This window comes from Palaemon carinicauda, chromosome 43, assembly GCF_036898095.1.
Source record: "Palaemon carinicauda isolate YSFRI2023 chromosome 43, ASM3689809v2, whole genome shotgun sequence".
Lineage (NCBI taxonomy): Eukaryota > Metazoa > Arthropoda > Malacostraca > Decapoda > Palaemonidae > Palaemon > Palaemon carinicauda.
This window is the reverse complement of record NC_090767.1, coordinates 10,918,134-10,941,885: the sequence shown is the minus strand read 5'-3', so window position 1 is coordinate 10,941,885 and position 23,752 is coordinate 10,918,134. Positions and strand designations below refer to the sequence as shown.

Genomic DNA, 23,752 nt, shown 5'->3' with positions numbered 1-23,752 from the left:
AATGAACTAGAAAGAGTCTTATGCCCTGTTAGAGCTCTTAAGTTCTACCTAGCTCGTACTTAACCTTTACGAGGCCAATCTGAAGCTTTATGGTGTTCGGTTAAGAAACCATCCTTGCCTATGTCAAAGAATGCTTTGTCATACTTTATCAGATTGTTAATACGAGAAGCTCATTCACACCTGAGTGAGGAAGACCGATCTTTGCTTAAGGTTAAGACGCACGAGGTTAGAGCTGTAGCAACTTCCGTGGCCTTTAAGCAAAATAGATCTCTGCAAAGTATAATGGACGCAACCTATTGGAGAAGCAAGTCAGTGTTCGCGTCATTTTACTTGAAAGATGTCCAGTCTCTTTACGAGGACTGCTACACACTGGGACCATCCGTAGTAGCGAGTGCAGTAGTGGGTGAGGGCTCAACCACTACAATTCCCTAATTCCATATCCTTTTAATCTGTCTCTTGAAATGTTTTTAATGTTGTTTTTATGGGTTGTCCGGAAGGCTAAGAAGCCTTTCGCATCCTGGTTGATTTGGCGGGTGGTCAAAGTCATTTCTTGAGAGCGCCCAGATTAGGGGTTTGATGAGGTCCTGTTGTATGGGTTGCAGCCCTTGATACTTCAGCTCCTGGGGGTCTGTCAGCATCCTAAGAGGATCGCTGGGCTCCGTAAGGAAGACGTACTTACAAGGCAGAGTAATCGTCTAAGTCGACTTCCTTACCAGGTACCTATTTATTTTGTATTTGTTATATTGATAACTTCCAAAATGAAATAAAAACTCTTAGCTTATACGATGTAAACATATTTAACTGGTCTCTACCCACCTCCTTGGGTGTGAATCAGCTATTATATATTCACCGGCTAAGTTAAATATTTAAAAATTATATTTTAATTATAAAATAAATTTTTGAATATACTTACCCGGTGAATATATAAATTAAACGACCCTCCCTTCCTCCCCAATAGAGACGCAGTGGGATGAGAAGAAATTGAGTCTTTGTTTACATTGAGAGTGGTATCTGGCCGACAGTTGGCGCTGGTGGGCACACCCGCAACCTGTATAGCGATCGCTGGCGAGTTTTTACTGTTTTTGTCTGTCGAGCAACAGAGTTGCAGCTATTATATATTCACCGGGTAAGTATATTCAAAAATTTATTTTATAATTAAAATATCATACTTCCTCACTTTGATCACCTGTTTCTGTGTTTTCCTCTTCATTTTTTTTTGTCTTGCTGGAGAATCTCAGCTTATTTCCCAGTTTGTTTAACCTTTGAGACAGGGATGGTTGCATAGTGTGTAGACTCGTACTAACTTTGAATGTACTAGCGCCTACATAAAGCCCAGTAGCATTATAATGAGACAAGTTAGTGACTGAGTTTGCAAGCAAATGGCAAGAACTTATCTGAAACCTGATGGAAAATGATCCAAAATAGTTGAAACTTAGTTCACTTCTTCAGAAGTTAAGGATATCGTACTTAATATGTGACTTTTTACTATCTTTGAGAAGCACTGACTCTCTAAGATTTTAGGATCAGTACAACCTGCTCATTCTTCTGGCCTCACAATCTAATTTAGCTGCCTTTATAGTGTGTGGAATAGCAAGGTTTTGTGTGGAAGGAATTGAAGATGTAAAAAGTCCGAGGCTCTGTGTGAGGGTTTCGAATCTATGGACCGTAGCGTACATTCAGAACCTTGACTGAATGAAACGCTATTGATATTAGAACATTGGTTCTTAACCTTTTAACTACAATATGCTCCCATTAGTGGTCAGTCTTTTCCTTCACGCCCACCTTGCATCTCCAGGTAAACGGATAAAATTTTGAGCGAGCTTTTGTTGATGAAAAGAAATATATGGTTGCTTTAAGTCACTTTATGGAGCTTGAAATCTGTACAAATAAGAAAGGTACACTGAGCGTATTATCTTGGCATTGCGTCTTAGCTACCTGATCGTTAAAACGAGGTTGAATACCAGATAGGGCACATTGTGAGTCCCCTTCATCGTTCAGCTAGTTTCTGTGCTTGGTTTTGACTGCAACAAGTATGTAAGGCCGGGAGCACACTAGGGACTCTGTGGCACCACAAAGCCACAGCATCGTGTGGCGGGGATGTGGTCTCCCATAGGTTTCCATTGTTTTCAAGCCACGTCACGCCTGTGGCGGGGATGAGCGACAGAGAGCCACAGTTGCTTGCCACAGTCACTAGTTTGCGCAGAAAAACTTGAAAACCTATGGGAGACCACATCCCCGCCACACGATGCTGTGGCTTTGTGGCGCCACAGAGTCGCTAGTGTGCTCCCGGCCTAAATGTAAAATAAAACTTCACAAAGATATGTGGATTCAAACATAGAATGGAATAGAGTTGGGACCAATGCCTATAAACCAATGTCTTTCATAATAAAGATTTCTGCCTACTCTTTCCTGGATTCTCAGGTTGAGAACCACTGTGATAATTAGAATGACTATGGGGTGTTTAGTTAGCTATTGGTGTAACGTCTCTGGACTGGTGATCGTCAGTCTGTGGTTCAAGTTCCTCTGTAACTGGTTAGTTCTTTTAGTGTCTGCAACCTCACTATCTTTTGGAGCTAAGGATGGGGGAATGTTTGGGGGAGTCTGTAGGTCTTCCTGTTGCATTATCAGCAGCCAGTACCTGGCTCTCCCTGGTCCTAGATTGGGTGGGGAAGGGGGCCTTAGGCACTAATCATATGTATATGTGGTCAGTCTGTAGGACAGTGTCACTGTCCCTTGCCTCTGCCATTCATGAGCGGCCTTTAAACCTTTTAAGGGAGGATTCATTGGACTTTTTAAAGTTTAGCAAAGTTAGCAAGTGACGTCAAGAGCTTAGGAAGCTCATCGAAAGATGGCTGAACTTTTGTGTTGTCTCAAGATAGGACGTTTTAATGTCTTTGTCATTTCCATAGTCTTCCCTGGCTTCTACCCTGAACTAACAACCAACAGCAAGTTTCCTTTTGCGCTCAGAACTGTCAACGTGATCGGCAACCGTTGAAACGTGTTTCTGTAGTAGAGGTACTGAGAGTGAAACACACGCTTCACAAAGATTGCGTAAATCACAATGGGATTTTGGATCATGATCTCCCAGAAATAATTCCTGAGTACATTTCAGGCAGTAATTGATAAGTAAACCAGGTGAAGAGATATTTGAGGGCAGTAAATAGACAATGTACGGTATGATCGCGGCGGCCCGACAAAGATAACTATACTGTAGACTTTGTTAACATCCGTATGGAAATGTCCATGCACGGCGGTCTACAGGACGGGAGTTCAAGACCCGCTCAAACTCAGTTGTTTCCTGTAGTTTGCTCAACCTCGCCTCCCTCATGAGTTAGGAATGGGGAGTGTGCGAGAGCCTGTAGGCCTACCTGCTGAATCATCAGCAGCCATTGCCTGGCCCTCCTTGGTCATAGCTTGATGAACGGGCTTAGGCATGACCAGATATGTATACAGTTCATTATAGTCAGTTTCTAGCATATTGTCTTGTCATTTGTCTGTGCTATTCATGAGTGCCCTTTAAACTTGGGATTTTTACCTTTACTGGTAGAGGTTTCTGCTCTCTTCTTAAGAGGAGGTTTTTTTACCTTTACTGGGAGAGATTTCTGTTCTCTTGTTAAGAGAATGTATTTATTGAAGCTAAAAAATTGGGGGAAAATTTTTAAAACTTTAAGGGCAAGTTTTGATTAAACTGAGCTGCTGGAAAAGAAGCAATATGAACAACAGGGAAGATTCATAGAAAAAAAATAGTATATTCCTTACACTTATTGTGAAATTTATTATTATTGTTATTATTATCATCATCATCTAAACTACAACCCTAGTTGGAAAAGCAAGACGCTATAAGCCCAAGGGCTCCAATAGCCCAGTGAGGAAATATATAAGGAAATAAACGATATGAGAAAAAATTAACAATAGAATACCTAAAAAACAGCAACAATAGCAAAAGAAATATGTCACATATAAACTATAAAAATGCTTATGTCAGCCTTTAGTTTTTGTACTCGATTTTAATGACCCAATCAGTCTCTCATATAAAACATCATTCAATAAGTTAAAATTGTAGTGGTTCTTCACTACAATTTTAACTTATATTTTATAATTTATAATTAATGATTTTATAATTTATATTTCCAATACTAAATTGAAACCCTTTGAAACTGTTTTTAAATTGATGTTTTTTTTTTTTTTTTTTTTTTTTTTTTTGAACTGTTTATAGTTTATACTTAAAATATCTATTGAATCATTATTACTGATTTTGAAGATTTTATATTTTTCATTGATTACTTTTCATATATAGTTTGTTTATTTCCAATGTTTTTAAGGATTTTCAATACATATTTATTCATTATTTCTCATATATAGTATATTATCTTATTTCCTTTCCTCACTGGGCCATTTTTCCCCGTTGGAGCCCTTATAGGGCTTATAGCATGCTGTTTTTCCAACTAGGGTTGTAGCTTAGCAGCAGTAATAATAATAATAATAATAACAACAACATTATTATTATTATTATTATTATTATTATTATTATTATTATTATTATTATTATTATTATTAGCAGCCAAGCTACAACCCTAGTTTGAAAAGCAAGATGCTATAAGCCCAAGGGTTTATAATAATAATAATAACAATAACGTATCTGATATTTCTAATACGATAAATGACGTCACTATATACGAGCCTTCCCTGCTTTGCGATCTTAACCCTCGTGAATAATTCCAGGGGAGGAGCTAGCGGAGGCCGCCAGCCTAAACACGAGCAGCCTGGTCCGCGTGGTGGAGATTCCCCGCGAGAAGGAAGACTTGTCCCTCTTGGCCGAAGTGGCCTTGCCCCAGGGACAGCTGGTCTTGGCGGCTCGTGACGACACGGCCGAGTACGACGACCAGGATTCCAATTCCACTTATAAGGATGATCCTCAGTAAGTCGGATGTATGTGTTATTAACCCTTATTAGTTATAGGATGTTTTTGATATTATTAACTGTTATCTGTTACTGGATGTCCTTAATATTATTAACTGTTCTTTGTTACAGGATGTTCTTAATGTTATTAACCGTTCTTTGTTACAGGATGTTCTTAATGTTATTAACCTGTTTCTTGTTACAGGATGTTCTTAATGTTATTAACCTGTTTCTTGTTACAGGATGTCCTTAATGCTATTAACTGTTATCTCTTACAAGATGTTGTTATAACTGGTTTTTATTACTGTATGTTCTTAATGTAATTAACCGTTCTTAGTTACAGGATGTTCTAAATGTTATTAACCGCTCTTTGTTACAGGATGTTCTTAGTGTTATTAACCGTTATCTCTTACAAGATGTTGTTATAACTGGTTTTTGTTACTGTATGGTCTTAATGTAATTAACTGTTCTTTGTTACAGGATATTCTTAATGTTAACTATTATTTGTTACAGTAGGATATTATAAAGTCTAAGGGCTATGAGAGAAACTACAATACGTTTCAAGAAATTATCATTATTATTATTATTATGGGCCAAATAGCAATCGTGTTAATGAGTCCTATATGGGGAAAAGAAAACTGAAATAAAAGATTAAGAAAATTGAATTATAAAATGCAACTGAAATTAAACATTTTAAACGAGGTCACTTGATTTAGTTGCAGACACAGGTGAATTCTTCCTTTAAAACGCTTTGGTTAATTTTAATAGCCAGGCCTTCTCCATCATGAGGCTCAATACTACACAGTATTCGAGAAGTTTTATTCCAGCTCTGACCAAGTTGTGGAATGATCTTCCAAATCGGGTAGTTGAATCAGTAGAACTTCAAAAGTTCAAAGTTGGAGCAAATGTTTTGATGTTGACCAGGCTGTTTATATATGACATATCTGTTTTGACGCTGTTACTGTTTTTAGAACGATATATCGTTACTTTATTCTCATCATTTATTTATTTCCTTATTTCCTTTCCTCACTGGGCTATTTTTCCCTGTTGGAGCCCTTGGGCTTATAGCATTTTGCTTTTTCAACTAGGGTTGTAGTATGGCTAGTAATAATAATAATAATAGGAGCAGATCTTCTAGAGGGTAGAATCCTTGTGTTACCTTTGGAATGCACTGGACCTAGGAGTAGGTATTTTCAGGACAGTAATATAAGTCTAGACAAAGATGGCTGAAATTGTTGGGGGGAGTTGAGACTTCTTACCATCACCTCTTACACCTATTGACGCAAAGGACCTCGGTTAGACTCCGCCAGTCATCTCTATCTTAAAGCTTTTAAATCGATACTCCTCCATTCATCATCTACTTCATGCGTCATAGTCCTCAGCCGTGTCGGCCTGGGTCTTCCAACTCTTCTAGTGCCTTGTTGAGCCAAGTTAAATGTTTGCTGAACTAATCTGTCTTGGGGAGTGTGAAGAGCATGTCTAAACCATCTCCATCTACCCTTCAGCATGATCTCATCCACACAGGCCACTTGTGTAATCCCATATACTGTAGTTTCATTTCTAATCCTGTTCTGTCTTCACGATATCAGAATATTGGGTTCTATGTAGTTAAAAATAAGAATTTCTTTTATTTCTAAATATTTACGTACCCGCTTAGAATCGCGTACTATTGCACAACAGTTTAACATATAGAAAACAGTTTAACACATAGAAAACATTTGAGACGCATTATTCGTTGCCGACATACTAAATATCCAGTCGCAAATATATGCCGATCGATATTGTCCCGTGAAAAATAATGATAAACAGCTTTGTGTTAGATGATGGATCTATAATGCATAACTAAAATAGCAGTCTGGGAATTGCAATCTTATATACTTTGATAAAAAAGGGATCCTATAGAGTCGAACAAAATAATTATGATTCCGCGGACCACCTTTCACTGAAATTTATTTTCATACAGAACGTGTAAAGTACTTGTAAACAATCCTTGCATCCATGATAGATGAGCACATGTCCCTTGTAGGCAGGTTACATCTGACAATATTTAACAGCAGTAAATAAAAAGCAGTTTATCGCCTGTCTTGTTACATATTGAATACCTTGGTCTCTCGCAGGTTTTATGTGAAAGGGCTTTACTCTCTCTCTCTCTCTCTCTCTCTCTCTCTCTCTCTCTCTCTCTCTCTCTCTCTCTCTTTTTTTTTCCTTCGTATACAAACATACATAGAAACAGTAGGGTTTTAGGGGTGGGAAATATATTGCAAAAATATTCTCTCTCTCTCTCTCTCCCCCCCCCCCTTCGTATACAAACATATAGAAACAGCATACACAAATGACAGTAGGGTTTTAAAGGTGGGAAATAAATCGCAAATACTTCCTGGTGAAACTAGAGGGGCACTCAGTTGAGCGCAGACCTCCCCTGTGGCAGCTTATTTCTCGACCTTGAGTTTTGACATTAACACGTATTAATTGTATTTAGAACTATGAAGTAAAGGTATCCACATACATCCCATTCCTCCCTCTTTGGCACTTTTGAGTGTGTGCAGGAGGGGAGGAGTGTAAAGCTACATGGCAGTCGACGAAAAGACATTTTAAAAGATCAAACTCATCGAAACAGTAAACAGAAACTGGACATGAATTACTGACGATATCAATCTGAATTTACCTAAATGGAGGCACAAGTAGAAGACAAATTACTCTAGAAATTTTTCAGTATATGAATTATCTTTCATTAAGACTGTTTTTATGTTGACCAGGCTGACATGAGTCTTTTTATTGTTTATATATGACATATCTGTTTTTGACGTTGTTAATAGTTTATATAGGACATGTCTGTTTTGATGCTGTTACTGTTTTTAGAATGATATATTGTTAATTTAGTCTCATCATTTATTTATTTCTTTATTTCCTTTCCTCACTGGGCTATTTTTCCCTGTTGGAGCCCTTGAGCTTATAGCATCTTGCTTTTCCAACTAGGGTTGTAGCTTGGCTAGTAATGATAATAATAATAATATAAGCCAAGCTATAACCCTAGTTGGAAAAGCAGGATGTTGTAAGCCCAAGGGCTCCAACAGGGAAAAATAACCCAATGAGGAGTGGAAATAAGGAAATAAATAAACTACAAGATAAGTAATAAATAATCAAGATGAAGTGTTTTAAGAACAGCAACAACATTAAAAACTTCAAAACAAACAAGAGGAAGAGAAATAAGATAGAACAGTGGGCCCAATTGTACCCTCGAGCAAGAGAAAGTTCCTAATGTTGTTCGTACAAATGGGTCATGTGATTTAACCTGCCATCTTCTGCACCGCCTTTACTTCACCACATGCTGGGTCAAATCACGTACAGCCTCTAGAAATTGGTGTCCAATGTACGTTGTTCTAAGTTACGTGTAAAGATTATGGTAATGCCATGATTACTTGGTTCTTCAATGTATTTTTTTCAATATTAAACTTACCCGATAATCATGTAGCTGTCAACTCCGTTGCCCGACAGAATTCTATGGAGGGATACGCCAGCTATCACAATACTAGAAGGGGGTGTACTTACCAGCGCCACCTGTGGCCAGGTACTCAAGTACTTCTTGTTGACACCTCCTCAATTATTCCTCTGTCGTGCTTCCGGCAAGACGTTCTGGGATACGCTTATGTTCTTGGAGTATTTTCACGACTTTGGTGAAGTATTTCTCTTTGATTTCGGCTGTCGCTTTACTGGAAACTTCTATATTAGCTTAGTTAACTTTTGGAATTAATTTGATTAATTATGGTGACGAAGAGAGTATGAACTCTCTTTCACCTTTAAATGGCCGACCCTTCCCTTAGACGGAAGTGTTGGTGTCTAAGAGAGTATAGACTCTCTTTCTTAATTTTGCTTAACAAAAGTTATAGATTTATTTTATATCTCTCCGCCTCTTATAGGCCTCTTCGATTAACTTCCTTTTATTATAAACTTATCAAAATTAATTTTTATATTTGTTTATATTCGACCTTCCTAATAGTAGGCGGTCTTTTCTTGGTACCGAAGTTAATTAACATTGAGCCCGTCATTTTGGTTTTACCTGTTAACATATTATGCTATTTTAATGTCTTTGAAAGAATTTCTTTGATAGTCTCGTACTGTTTTCAAAGTTGAACTAACGTTTTGTTTTGTCTCTGCAGTTGTTGACGTTCAGAACGTTCAACTTGCGCTCTATCGTTACGATAGAGAAAGAATTTTCACGGTTTCACGTTGCAGTAAGAGTAACCGTGTCTAGCGTTTTGTTCATTCTTTCTTAACTTAATGGTTTTAATCCTAATAAAGGAACTTTTCATTTTGGGAAATATTTCAGTTTTTTCCTTTAACAATAATATGTTTTAACGATATATATGATTGGGCTCTTCTCTCAGGTTCTAAGTCAAGAGAGAGAGAGAGAGAGAGAGAGATAGAGACGGAGGGAGAAAGAGGAGGATAAACGTTTCATTCAAGCGAGTAACGTTGTTATCGTTTTTGCTCTTCTCCCTAGTCTCTTTAGGGGAAGAAGGTAAACGTTTCTAGAGTGATCTAGTGTTTAGTCTCTTTCCAGCCACTGAATTATTTATCTTTCATTAGATTTTTCTGTTACATTGTAATTCTGTTTTCGCAATTACTAACTTTTGAGAAAGGATAGAATTGCGTGTTTCAGGTACAAACCACTTAAAGTTTCGAGTTCAGTGAAATAAGTGCAAACAGAAAATCAAAGTGATAAGTGATTAGCGCAAAGTGTGTCAGTGTTGTGCGTGAGGGTACTTCTGTGCGCGCCAGTCGTCCTCCCAGTCCGGGACCTCTTGCAAGCTCCCAAGCCCAGGGGAGAAGCAATGTCGAAGGGCAGAAGGGTTCAGCAGGCCTTGATCGGCGCACAGAAGTATCCTCGGTGGTTGTGGGCGTGTCTTACCGAGACCGTCACTCCCACCCGCAGACGATTGAGCCCTTATTTTGCATGTCTGCAGAAGAAATTTAGGGGAGAAAACGCTGGTCTCAGGTCTCAAGACCTCTTAAACGTAAAGTCCAGACCTATGCCAGACGTACGAAGTTAGAGTTCAACAACCCGGATGCAGTCATTGGGTTAGCTCTGACTCTCCTCAGTCATCAGTTGAATGCACTCCGCCTAAGAGGAGTAAGGTTCTGCCACAACAGAGCTCGACTGTTAAGGCTTTACCTCAGCCTACTGTAGTTTCTGCCGACCCCAAGTGGACTCTACTACAGTCCATGCAAGCACAGCTTTCGGACTTGATGCGTGAGTGTCGGGCTGAGAGTGTTGCGCCTCCGCCTCCGCCTACACTCCCTCCGCCTGCGCTCGCTCCGCCTGCGCTCGCTCCGCCTGATCGCAGTACCACCTGCCAGGCGTACGATGTTGAGCCACGTTCTGAGTTTGCTGTTCCCAGTGGTGTTCAGCCTCCGCCTTCCTTAAGGCAACCTTTACAATGGGATCAGGAGGATTATACCTCTCTTCCTCCGCCTCCACTTGCTGCTCCACCAGTGATGCAACACTCGGTTGAGGTACAACAACCTCTCCCGTCCATGAGTCAGTCTCCTCAGCTCTCGCTGCAGCGAGCTCAACCCTCCTCAAGGCAAGCACCTCAACACCTTAGCCTTGCGCCTCAGGAGCCTCAACTTGCGAGATTTTTACTGCGTTCTGCGCAGCCACTACCTTTTCGCTCTCAGCTCACACCGCAGGAACCTCAACTCGTTCCTCAGGAACTTGCTACTGCGCATCCGCCAACCACTCAGCAAGCGCAACCCTTGAGTTCAGCCACTCATGCCAGGAGTCAGCCTCCTCCACCCATGCGCCTACCTTCTGCTACTTCCTTTGATCAGCCTTTGCAGACTGAGCCTCAGGTGTTCCCTCAACAGAGTCTTGAAGAGGAAACCACAACTATTGTTGTTCCAGCTCGTTCTGACTCTGCTGTTCAGCATACCTTACCTCCATTTTCAAACCTTATGATAATGGAGGTTATTTGTATTACTTATAAAAATATATTTGTATTCCTGGCAATATATTTTTAACAATATCGCAAAATATGGCAAAAATATGAATCATGAGTTATGAATGTAAGGTATATATTATGTTGATATTAAAACCCCATGCAAGCATGCATAAAGCACTCTAGCACTGGTCATGGAATTTCTGAGAAATGTTAAACGCCATGCACACGCTCTGCTTACCTTACATGCTCTGCTTACAGCATGCTCTGCATACTACATGCTCTGCATACAGCATGCTCTGCATTCAGCATGCTCTGCATACAACATGCTCTACATACAGCATGCTCTGCATACAGCATGCTCTGCATACAACATGCTCTGCATACAGCATGCTCTGCATTCAGCATGCGCTGCATACAACATGCTCTGCATACAGCATGCTCTGCATTCAGCATGCTCTGCATACAACATGCTCTACATACAGCATGCTCTGCATACAGCATACTCTGCATACAACATGCTCTGCATACCTTACCGCATGCTTCTCAGTCACACATCTTTGGTTGTTGCCAACTCACTAGACTGTCAAGCAGTTTCATAACGTTGCCTTCTAGTCTGCTGCTTTTGCACCAGTGAACCCTCACTGAGAGAACTTAGCTTTTCTAGGATATGGTCCCTGTAGATGAGAAAGTTCTTTTCTCCCTCCTTCTGATATTCCCTTGAGGACTCTGTCATTTGGAGGGAGCCTTTAGCTGCATAGCCTCCTATGGACTTTTATTTAAGCATAACATGCTTCCAGGGAAGGTAATGGTTCCACTTCAGTCGCTAATCCCGTCTGTTACCACACCTGCTCCCATAGACCTTGAGCTGTGTTACAAGACATGCAGTCCAAGCTTAGTCCTTGTTAGAGGATTTTTTTGTTTACGGAGTCAATGTGTCACGGGGAAGACGTTCAACAACCAACAGAAGTGACTTGTTGTGACGCAGTGCGGCAACCTCAGCAACCCGATAAGGAGTTTGTCTGTACGACCCAGACAGTCTAGACAGATTCGGGTTGTCACTGTACTTCCTCGCTTGCCCATGATTGACAGTTCACAGACTGTGCAGCAGTACCATGATCTTGTGTCCGGCTCCGTCAGACGACTGGCTTTTAAGAGCTCCCACAAGTCGTCGCTGTCTGGAGATTTTCAAATGGACTATGGATCTGACCAAGGAACTGGGCCTCCTGGTCAATTTTGAGGAGTCTCAGCTCGTCCCATCCCAGACCATTGTCTCCTTGGGTATGGATCTTCAGAGTCGAGCTTTTCGGACTTTTCCGTCGGCCCCAAGGATCTTCCAAGCCCTAGAATGCATCCAGAGCATGCTGAGAAGGAACCGATGCTCAGTCAGGTAGTGGATGAGTCTAACAGGGACACTTTCATCGCTGGCCCTGTTCATCGTGTTAGGGAGACTCCACCTCCCCCCCCTTCAGTATCATCTAGCTGCTCACTGGATAAAGGACATGACGCTAGAGACGGTCTCAGTTCCTGTTTCCGAAGAGAGGAGGTCTTCTCTCGCGTGGTGTAAGAACAGCTTTCTTCTCAAGGAAGTCTACCTTTGGCTGTTCAGAAACACGACCGCCGTCTCCTCTCGGACGCATCAGACACGGGCTGGGGTGCGACTTTGGACGGACAAGAATGCTCGGGAACATGGAATCAGGAGCAAAGGACACTTCACATCAATTGCAAGGAGTTGTTGGCGGTTATTCTGGCCTTGATAAACTTCAAGTCCCTCCAGCTTAACAAAGTGGTGGAGGTGGACTCTGACAACACCACAGCCCTGGCTTACATCTTCAAGCAGGGAGGGACTCTTTCGTGGAAGTTGTTCTAGATCGCAAGGGACCTACTCATCTGGTCTAAAGATCGAAAGCTAACTGGTAACGAGGTTCATTCAGGGCGGTATGAATGTCATGGCAGATCACCTCAGACGGAAGGGTCAGGTCATCCCCACAGAGTGGACCCTTCTCAAGAATGTTTGCAGCAGACTTTGGGCCCTGTGGGGTCAGCCAACCATAGATCTGTTCACTACCTCGATAACCTAGAGACTCCTGTTGTATTGTTCTCCGATTCCAGACCCAGCAGCAGTTCACGTGGATGCTTTTCTGCTGGATTGGTTCCATCTCGACCTGTATGCATTCCCGCCGTTCAAGATTGTCAACAGGGTACTTCAGAAGTTCTCCTCTCACAAAGGGACACGGCTGACGTTGGTTGGCTCCGCTCTGGCCCGCGAGAGAATGGTTCTTAGAGGTACTGCAATGGCTGGTCGACATTCCCAGGACTCTTCCTCTAAGAGTGAACCTTCTAAGTCTACCTCACGTAAAGAAGGTACACCCAATCCTCCACGCTCTTCGTCTGACTGCCTTCAGACTTTCGAAAGACTCTCAAGAGCTAGGGGCTTTTCGAAGGAGGCAGCCAGAGCGATTGCCAAAGCAAGGAGAACATCCACTCTCAGAATCTATCAGTCTATAGGGGAAGTCTTCCGTAGCTGGTACAAGACCAATGCAGTTTCCTCAACCAGTACCACTGTAACCCAGATTGCTGACTTCCTGTTATATCTAAGGAAAGTAAGATCCCTTTCAGCTCCTACGATCAAGGGTTACAGAAGTATGTTGGCAGCGGTTTTCCGCCACAGAGGCTTGGATCTTTCCACCAACAAAGATCTACAGGACCTCCCTAGGTCTTTTGAGACCTCAAAGGAACGTCGGTTGTCCACTCCAGGCTGGAATCTAGACGTGGTCCTAAGGTTCCTTATGTCATCAAGATTTGAACCTCTACAATCAGCCTCTTTTTAGGACCTCACATTAAAAACTCTTTTCCTCGTGTGCTTGACAACAGCTAAAAGAGTAAGTGAGATCCACGCCTTCAGCAGGATCATTGTTTTCACATCTGAAACGGCTACATGTTCCTTGCAGCTCGGTTTTTGCTAAACGAGCTTCCTTCACGTCCTTGGCTTAAGTCGTTCGAGATCCCAAGCCTGTCCAACTTGGTGGGGAATGATCTGAAGAGAGTACTTTGCCCAGTTAGAGCTCTTAGGTACTATCTAAAAAGGTCTTAACCTTTACAAGGACAATCAGAAGCCTTATAGTGTGCTATCAAGAAACCTTCTTTTCCAAGTTCTAAGAACTCAGTTTCTTACTATTCAGGCTTCTGATTAGAGAAACACATTCTCATCTGAAGGAAGAAGACCTTGCTTTGCTGAAGGTAAGGACACATGAAGTGGGAGCTGTGGCTACTTCAGTGGCCTTCAAACAGAGCCATTCTCTGCAGAGTGTTATGGATGCAACCTATTGGAGAAGCAAGTCAGTGTTCGCATCATTCTATCTCAAAGATGTCCAGTCTCTTTACGAGTACTGCTACACCCTGGGACCATTCGTAGCAACGAATGCAGTAGTAGGCGAGGGCTCAGCCACTACATTCCCATAATCCCATAACCTTTTAACCTTTCTCTTGAATACTTTTTATGGGTTGTACGGTCGGCTAAGAAGCCTTCCACATCCTTGTTGATTTGGCGGGTGGTCAATTCTTTCTTGAGAAGCGCCGAGGTTAAAGGTTGTGATGAGGTCCTTTAGTATGGGTTGCAGCCCTGTATACTTTAGCACCTTTGAGTTGATTCAGCCTCCCAAGAGGAACGCTGCGCTCAGTAAGGAAGACGATCTTATTAAAGGCAGAGTAACGGTTCAAGTCGACTTCCTTACCAGGTACTTATTATTTCATTGTTATTGTGGATAACTGATTATATGAAATACGGGATACTTAGCTATCCTTTAATCTTGTACACTGGTTTTCACCCACCCCCCTGGGTGTGAATCAGCTACATGATTATCGGGTAAGTTTAATATTGAAAAATGTTATTTTTATTAGTAAAATAAATTTTTGAATATACTTACCCGATAATCATGATTTAATCGACCCTCCCTTCCTCCCCATAGAGAACCAGTGGACCGAGGAATAATTGAGGAGGTGTCAACAAGAAGTACTTGAGTACCTGGCCACAGGTGGCGCTGGTAAGTACACCCCCTTCTAGTATTGTGATAGCTGGCGTATCCCTCCATAGAATTCTGTCGGGCAACGGAGTTGACAGCTACATGATTATCGGGTAAGTATATTCAAAAATTTATTTTACTAATAAAAATAACATGTTTTTTGGTCAAATTCTCCCCTTTTGTGAATTAAATTTAAATCTTAAGGAAAAGTCATTGGTCATTGGGTCCTAGAATGATCTGCTCTCGACACTCGCTCTTGTTTAGCGTAGAAAACCCAGGAATGCGTGCATCCCCCTTTTCCTATTAATTAACCCTTTTACCCCCAAAGGACGTACTGGTACGTTTCACAAAAGCCATCCCTTTACCCCCATGGACGTACCGGTACGTCCTTGCAAAAAAATGCTATTTACATTTTTTTTTTTTGCATATATTTGATAATTTTTTGAGAAACTTCAGGCATTTTCCAAGAGAATGAGACCAACCTGACCTCTCTATGACAAAAATTAAGGCTGTTAGAGCAATTTAAAAAAAGTATACTACAAAATGTGCTGGGAAAAAAATAACTCTTGGGGGTTAAGGGTTGGAAAGTTCCAAATAGCCTGGGGGGAAAAGGGTTAAAACATGTATTCCCTTCTGTGTAACCCGACTCAGAAAAAACTTCTAACACAATCTCTTCTCCCACAGAGTGGTCGCATGGCGGAGAGCCAACAAGGTCGGCGTGAACCTCCTCGTGACCCCGAAGGCAGACGCCGACCGAGCAGTCGTGGGATTCGTCCTTCGGTACGACTACACCAACACCGTTGCGACGGCCACCGAGTCCCGCACCGTCACCCTGAACATGCCTATTATTGTAGACGTTGGTCCCGTGGAGAAGGAGTAATAATGGGTGGTATATTAATTAGATGATATTGTCTACTGTATATTTATATTTAATTTAATTCCCTATAGGAATGGCTATATATCCTCTGGCCAGTGAAGGCCACCCAACTTCGACTGTAGCCTGAGTAACCAGTAAAAGCATCTTGCGCTTTCAGGTGCAATCATGATAACTCTAGCCTGAAGTGACCTCGGTGTATTTGCACGGTTTATGTCTAATGTCTTTCTAAGTTGCTCGATCAGAGGCCCAGTGGTGCGATCTTTTCTCTTAGCACACACAGCACATTTTTAGATTGTTGCTTTTCACGTTAATGGCATCTAGAAAGTCGTCTGCTTGTGCACTCCATAATGATTTGACTGAATACGCTATGTGAAATCTGTAAGTGGTGATTTCTAATTTAATTTTCTTTAGAAATTACTCTGTGTGATACTTAGACATTACCGTAATTCCAGTTTAGATTCAGGCCTAACTTGTAGGTGATTGTGTTAATTATGGTGACTGCTGGAAATTCAATAGGATTATATAAGATTGTATTTAAAGGTCTTAGAAATGTGGAAGCCTTTTTGAGATTCGTGTAATCTCTCTCATTCTAATTGGATTAGAATCTTGGTTGGCGATCATAGGTAAGATTTAGGTTCACCTCGATGGCTCGGATGTGTTATGGGGGGATTGGTCACTTTGAAGAGATAGGTGTTAATAGACATTATAAGCTTGACCTAACGTGCATTATCCAACGAGCCCTTTGTACCTTAGTGGGTCTCCCAATTAATAGCTTCCTGCTATATTGCCTTAACCCTTTTACGCCCCAAAGGACGTACTGGTACGTTTCACAAAACTCATCCCTTTACCCCTGTGGACGTACCGGTACGTCCTTGCAAAAAACTGCTATTTAGATTTTTTTTTGCATATTTTTGATAATCTTTTGAGAAACTTCTGGCATTTTCCAAGAGAATGAGACCAACCTGACCTCTCTATGATGAAAATTAAGGCTGTTAGAGCAATTTAAAAAAAAATATACTGCAAAATGTGCTTGAAAAAAAATAATCCCTGGGGGTTAATGGTTGGAAAGTTCCAAAAATCCTGAGGGTAAAAGGGTTAAGAAATCCTTCACCGATGCTTGATCTATAATCAGTTTGACCAAGGCTGCAACTGATGGATTATATATTACTTGTCGAGTCTCTTCAGTCAATATTTTCATCCCTCTCTGTATCAGTATTTTCATCGCCTTTAGTACTCGGAAATCTTTAGATGCATCCTGCCATCAGGTATCTTCATTGCATTCTTAATCTAGTCTTGGAAGACGTCCATCAACTCATCGTTGTTTCAATTTTTAAAATTCAAGCAAAGTTTGTCGTCTTCTTTCACCATATTGACTTGTTCGGTAAGTGAACGAAATATCACCTAGATAGGGAGAGTTTATTTACTCAGTCATTTCCTCCCTTTCGAAAATGTATGAAATATTGAACTTGTGACTACATTGAATATCCCAATGAAACATTTCTACCCTAACTGATCATGAAGCTATTTTACCTTTGTAGAGCGAACACATCGGTAGAACTCGCTCCGTTTCTGTAGAATGGCATAGGAGTAGAGCTTGCTTCAACCTTATGGTATATCCTGATATCTTTGTCTTTACTATTCACATAATGTTTTTGAGCTTAGGGTAATATAACAATTAATGGGATGTCTTTTAAGCATACTTTAGACTTTGAGAATAAAGAAGGGTATGGAACAACTATTGTGGATGATATATTCAATATAGAAAGAACAAAACTAGTTCTTCTAAAATGTATTGCATGCTCTTTATACACTTTTACTAAATGTATGTCATACATTTTTCCTCGTCTTTGCAGTATATTGTGAGGAAATTTAGAAAATTTATTTCTGGGCTCGAACCTGTGCCGCCCAGTGAATAAGCTCCATTTAGCACTTATTCTTAGGTAATTTACTGCTAAATATACCAGAGAAAAAATGTAAAGGAGTGCTAGGTTAACTAGCTCGCTCACCTATTGGTGTCGGTATAAAATTGGGCGTATATTCCAGAGGTCCCGCACTATTTAGATTAATCCACGACAGAGAACCCCAATAGAGGAGAGCCGTTCAACCTCACTCGGTACTACTACAATGCATCCGCTCAGAACCCAACTCCTTTTAGCACAACGTTCAAAGTAACCCGCTTTTTTTTCTGGTGCTCTCGCTTTTGGATATTTTCTAGTGAATTATGGCTTCTTCGTCGGTTTCCCAGGAGACACCGTCTAAGTTAAGTACCAAGCTGGATTTTACTGTGTTTTGAGCAACCTAGATCGTTTAATATTTATATTATAGGAGTTTATTCTCTTCGTTCATACCGATCTTGCTTGATTTCACTACAGTTGGTACTCCTGTTTTTGAGAGCTTTTAATTTTCACTTGCGGTGTTACTATGTGTATTATTTTTTTATCAAATATTATTTGTTATTGTGAATATTCATTATTTAGCGTTTAGAATCCTCGTGGTTCAAATTTTGGGCCGATATCATTTACGTATCGCTATGGCTGCCGACCGTGCTAAGGCGGCAATGTTATTTAGCCATCAGGTGTGTCTTTTGTGATTTAATTATTTATGTTGCATGCCTTGCCCAAAAATTTTCAATGTGTTTATTCATATATTTAACGCTATTATTATTATTATAATGAATATTTGTGCCATTACTCCGTTTGATCTGTCTGATTGGGGATCGTCAGTTGGTAGCCCTGCTGCCTCGTATCACGTGATCCTCCCCCACGCTCCCCCTCTAGCTAGGTGGGAGGCTAGGCTTCCCCCCCCCCTCCACTAAGGGACCGTTGCCTTCCCTCCTTTTAGAGGGGGTAGTTAAGTGTTTATGGACTTTGTCCTCCGGGTGGCCCGGCGGTTTAGTCTCTGTCTAGTCTGGTTGGCCACCGGTCTACAGAGTTGGATCCCGGTGTACCCTATTTTATATTCACTTTTCATTCTGGCTTATGTTATACGAAACCCTCCGGGTTCGATTGGCAGTTCTTAGTTACAGTTCCGCCCCCCTATTATTTTATAACATTTCCTATGATGATTATATATGACAGATCACTACCCCGGAGTCCCTAAAGGAATTGGTATTGAATATACCTTTATTTCCCGGCTCGGGGTCTACCCCACCCCGGGAAATCAGACACTATGTGTCTTAATTCCTTGTTTTTGCATCCTTTTTTATGCTCCCGGCTTGACCGGAATGGATGGCTATACTTTAGTTTCAAGTTAGACTTATGTTTAGGCCCGGGACCCCCGGTCCCGCCCCTATGTAAGAATATTATAGTTAAGCTCTAACCTTGCGTTAGACCTATGTTAGGCCCGGGTCCTCCGGACCCGCCCCTAAAAAAAAAAAAAAAAAAAAAAAAAAAAAAAAAAAAAAAAAAAAAAAAAAAAAAAAAAAAAAAAAAAAAAAAAATTTATTTTATTTTTTACAGTCTAATCTTGTGTTAGACCTATTTTAGGCCCTACTTAAAAGAATAGTATAGTTAAACTCTATTCTTGTGTTAGACCTATGTTAGGCCACTTATAGAATAGTAGTTAGGCTCTAATCTTGTGTTAGACCTATGTTAGGCCCGGGTCCTCCAGACCCGCCCCTAATTAAGAGAATTACAGTTTCTCATATACTATTCTTTTTACAGATGGTGCATTGTCTGACGCCGGCTTGTGCAGCTGTTCTGCACCAGCCTTGTGGCCACTCCGTCTGCCGATCTCACGCCCCTTGTGGGGTTCAACTGGAAGACGTTGTGGTATGGCACCCGGATAACTGTGTGATTTGCTTCGACCTCATCACTACCCTTGGTTCTGACTCGGTGAGTCCCGTTGGCTATATTGCCTTCTTATTTTATTTACTATTAGTAAGATATCTATGGTCTTGAAGGATCATTGGGAGTTTCCCTTTTATAATTCCCACTATTATTTCAGGCATCCCCGGAGCAAAAGTCTGCGGCTCGGGCCACACTGAAGGTGTGGGTTGGTGGTTTTGCCCGGAATGTAAAGTCTAAGCGGCCGTACGTCCTATCTGAGGACTACTGCACCATGGTTTACCCCAACGCCAAGTCTTCAGCTGCTGTGGCTAGGCATGTGGCAGCTCCCATCATTGCCCACATTGATGCCACTATAACGGGTCTCATCGACCCAGAGCAAGATCCATCGGACGCCCCCGGAGGTCTGGAGGACAATGTTGCCTCCATGAACCTGGACGTCGAACCAATGTTGCTAGACGAGCCGGATACAGGTAGGGTGGTAAGTGAGGCAGGTGTGTCCGGCGCTGAGATTCCTATCCTCAGCCCCGCTCTTTCTTCTTCTTCTGATCGCTCTTCCTTTCTTGGATTTTCTGGGGACCGTGATTCGTCTCAACGTTCATACCCGGTTCCCCCTAAGGATAAGTCTACTTCAAGGACCTTACCCAAAGCTCGCAAGCCTCACAAGACTTCTCATGGCTCTAAACCTGGTACAAACCCGTCTTCAAAGACCTCTGGTTCCTCCTCTAAGTCTCACGACCCGGGAGTTCCTTCCGCCCCTCCTGCTGCTAGCCCGGGCCTTTCCGAATCAGCTATGCTTCGCATCGTGTCGGAGATGCAGGAAAAGTTGGTTTCGGAGATGCAGTCGAGGATGGACACGATGTTCTCTAACTTCGGTCAGAGAATTGGGGCTTTAGAGCAAGGAGCTCCGGAGAGAGTCCAAAGCTCTCTCATACCGGATGCCTCTAAGCTCCCGCCGTTTGCCAAGAACAACCCCTGGCGGATGGCTCTTCATTCCCCGTTCTCAGACGGAATGTTGACTCTGGAGGGCCTTGGCACTCGCCCTCTAGAGGACTTTGAATTCTTTCCTCCGGGTCTGGCATTTCCATTTCATGGTTATGCCAGACTTACCGAGGAAGCTTTAGTCCGATTAGACAAGGTCCCCAAAGAGACGGTCATCTTCCCGAAGGAGCAAGCCCAATCTGTTTGGGCCAGATTTTTGAATGACATCGGCTGCACTAACACCATGCTGACGCCTCATAAAAGCTCCTTTACGATGTTCTTAATGGACAAGAACACCTTGACTCCATGCGTCAATAAGGTGGCAGAGCTTGCCTTTCAATATGCTCTGGAGGAGAAGCCCTTGCCTCCCATCCGAGAGGTGGATCCAATCTCCCTCCTTCTTCCCTCAGGTATTGAGTGTTGGGACAACGTCCATACCACCTTTACCTCCGGCAAGCTTGCAGCAGACTGTGCCTCAGTCTTGTTTAGTGAGAAGCTTCCCCGTCTCCCGGAATCTCTCATTAAACAGGAATATGATTCCCGCCTACGTGTTGGCCGTACTCTAAACCTGGCCACATCCACGGAGTCGATAGCCTTGACTTACGATACGGAGAGTATTTTTAAGTCTCTCAACAAGGCTACGCTACAGTCGTTATATTATGACTTATATGACTTTGCTACTGCTAAACGCAGATGTCGCAAGCATGTTCTAGCTGAGGCGACGATTAGGCATGAACCTAATAAACTCATCCGGTCCTCCTGTTGGGGTTCAAATCTCTTCCCCGAGGATCTCGTAGAGGAAGTCTTGGCGGAGGCCACTAGGGTTAATCAGAGCCTTAAAGCCCGTTGGGGTTTGACCCCTAAACGCAAGTATGACCCCGCAAATTATCAAGCCCGGGGTAGGAAGAAGCTTAGACCATATACCTCCACCCAGTTCAGGCAACAACAGAGTGCTTCATCCAACTTCCGGCTGCCTCTTCCTCCATCTTCTGTTGCCCCTGCACAGCCTTCCACCTCTCGGGTTCCTTCGGATGACTATGTCACCGTTCTGCTACCTAAGAGCCAGCTTTCTGGTGCCTCCCCCACTTCCCCTGCCTTTAACCAGTCCTACGAGGCTCATAGCTCTTCCCAGAGTTATGGTAGAGGTAGAGGCTACCACCGTGGCTCTAACCAGAACAAAGGCAGGGGAAGAGCCTTTCGCAGAGGAAAGAACTTCCGAGGCGGACGTGGAGGCAACTCCTCAAACCAATACTGAGGTGCAGCAGGTAGGGGGGAGGCTCTATGCCTTCCGCAACAAATGGAGGTTCAGTCCCTGGGCGTTCAGTATCATCTCCAAGGGACTAGGGTGGAGTTGGATTCAAGGACCTCCTCCTCCGAACAAATTTCGTCAACATTCCACTCCGGACCTGGTCGAATTTGTCCAGGAACTTTTACAAAAGAATGCCATACAAGAAACGAAACATCTGAAGTTTCAAGGTCGGCTGTTCAGTGTTCCGAAGAAGGATTCAGACAAGAGAAGAGTGATTCTAGATCTATCCCTTCTCAACTTGTCCATTCAATGCGACAAGTTTCGAATGCTTACCGTCTCGCAGGTGCGGACCTTACTTCCCCGTGGGGCCGTCACCACCTCTATCGATCTTACAGACGCCTACTATCACGTCCCGATAGCGAGACACTTCCGTCCGTACCTAGGCTTTCGCTTAGGGGACAAAAGTTACTCCTTCAAGGTGATGCCTTTCGGGCTCAACATTGCCCCAAGGATCTTCACAAAGCTAGCAGAAGTCGCTGTTCAGGAACTCAGGAATCAAGGGATTCAAGTAGTAGCCTATCTGGACGACTGGCTCATTTGGTCAGACACCTCCCAAAATTGCCTAAAAGCCACTCACAAAGTCATCCATTATCTTCAATCTCTAGGCTTCCAGATCAACTTCAAGAAGTCCCGTCTTCTTCCAAAATCGAAGTTCCAATGGCTCGGCCTGCAATGGGATCTTATATCTCATACTCTGTGTCTTCCCAGACCCAAGAGGTTAGAGATTGCAAGAAACACCAAACGCTTTCTCAAAGACAAAGTAAGTTCCAGACGGCTTCAAGAGAAGATTCTGGGTTCCCTTCAGTTTGCCTCAGTGACGGATCTTCTTCTGAAGGCAAAATTGAAAGATATCAATCGTGTCTGGCGTTCGAGGGCGAACCGGAAGCTCCGGGACAGGAAAGTCCGCCTTCCTCCCATTCTACGGGAAAGACTTCTTCCTTGGACAAGAGCAAACAGTCTGTCAAAGTCAGTTCCCCTTCGATTTCCGCCCCCGGAATTAATCATTCACACAGACGCATCCCTATCAGGTTGGGGCGGCTATTCTCAGCTCAAGAAAGTTCAAGGTCTTTGGACTCCCTTGTTCCGCCATTTTCACATCAATGTGCTAGAGGCCATGGCAGTTCTTCTAACCCTGAAACGTCTCGCTCTTCCCAAGAAACAACACCTTCGTCTGGTCCTCGACAGCGAAGTGGTGGTCCGCTGCCTCAACAGAGGCGGGTCAAAGTCAGGGCCTCTGAACCATGTTCTAATAGCCATATTCTCCCTAGCAGCCTCGAACCGTTGGCATCTTTCAGCTGTCCACCTGGCGGGAGTCCGGAATGTAGTGGCAGACGCCCTGTCCCGGACCTCCCCTCTAGAATCGGAATGGTCACTCGATCTAAAGTCATTTCGGTGGATTCTCTCTCAGGTTCCCGGTCTCCAAGTGGACCTCTTCGCCACGGAATCCAACCACAAATTGAGAGTATATGTGGCTCCCAATCTAGACCCTCAGGCTTACGCCACAGACGCCATGTCACAGAATTGGGACAACTGGGAAAAGATTTATCTCTTTCCCCCGGTGAATCTTTTGCTGAAAGTTCTAGACAAACTGAGATCCTTCAAGGGACAAGTAGCCTTGGTCGCACCCAACTGGCCCAAGAGCAACTGGTATCCTCTCCTGCGGGAGTTGAGACTATACCCTCACCCGATACCCAATCCGGTTCTGTCTCAGATAGTACAAACACGCGTTGTGTACGCTTTCTCAAACATTCAGAGCGCCCTAACTTTATGGACTTTATGAAGTTTGCGGCTATGCATGGTGCCAATATTGATCCTCAAAACACCTTGTTCCTAGAATCAGATAAACGGGATTCCACCATCCGTCAGTATGACTCTGCAGTTAAAAAGTTGGCAAAATTTTTAATAGACTCAGACGTGAACTGTATGAACTTGAACCTTAC

At 42.7% G+C, this 23,752-nt stretch overlaps 1 protein-coding gene across 1 annotated transcript in view; it reads left to right on the top strand.

The window, feature by feature from the left end:
• Window positions 1–20,069, top strand: part of LOC137633716 (dynactin subunit 4-like) — a 49,516-nt gene extending 29,447 nt beyond the window's left edge. The window contains exons 5-6 of the mRNA XM_068365963.1: window positions 4,723–4,918; window positions 15,545–20,069. Coding sequence (XP_068222064.1) covers window positions 4,723–4,861 — 139 coding nt within the window. The 3' untranslated portion in view covers window positions 4,862–4,918; window positions 15,545–20,069. The remainder of the gene's footprint in view (window positions 1–4,722; window positions 4,919–15,544) is intronic.
• The last annotated feature ends 3,683 nt before the right edge of the window (window positions 20,070–23,752 follow it).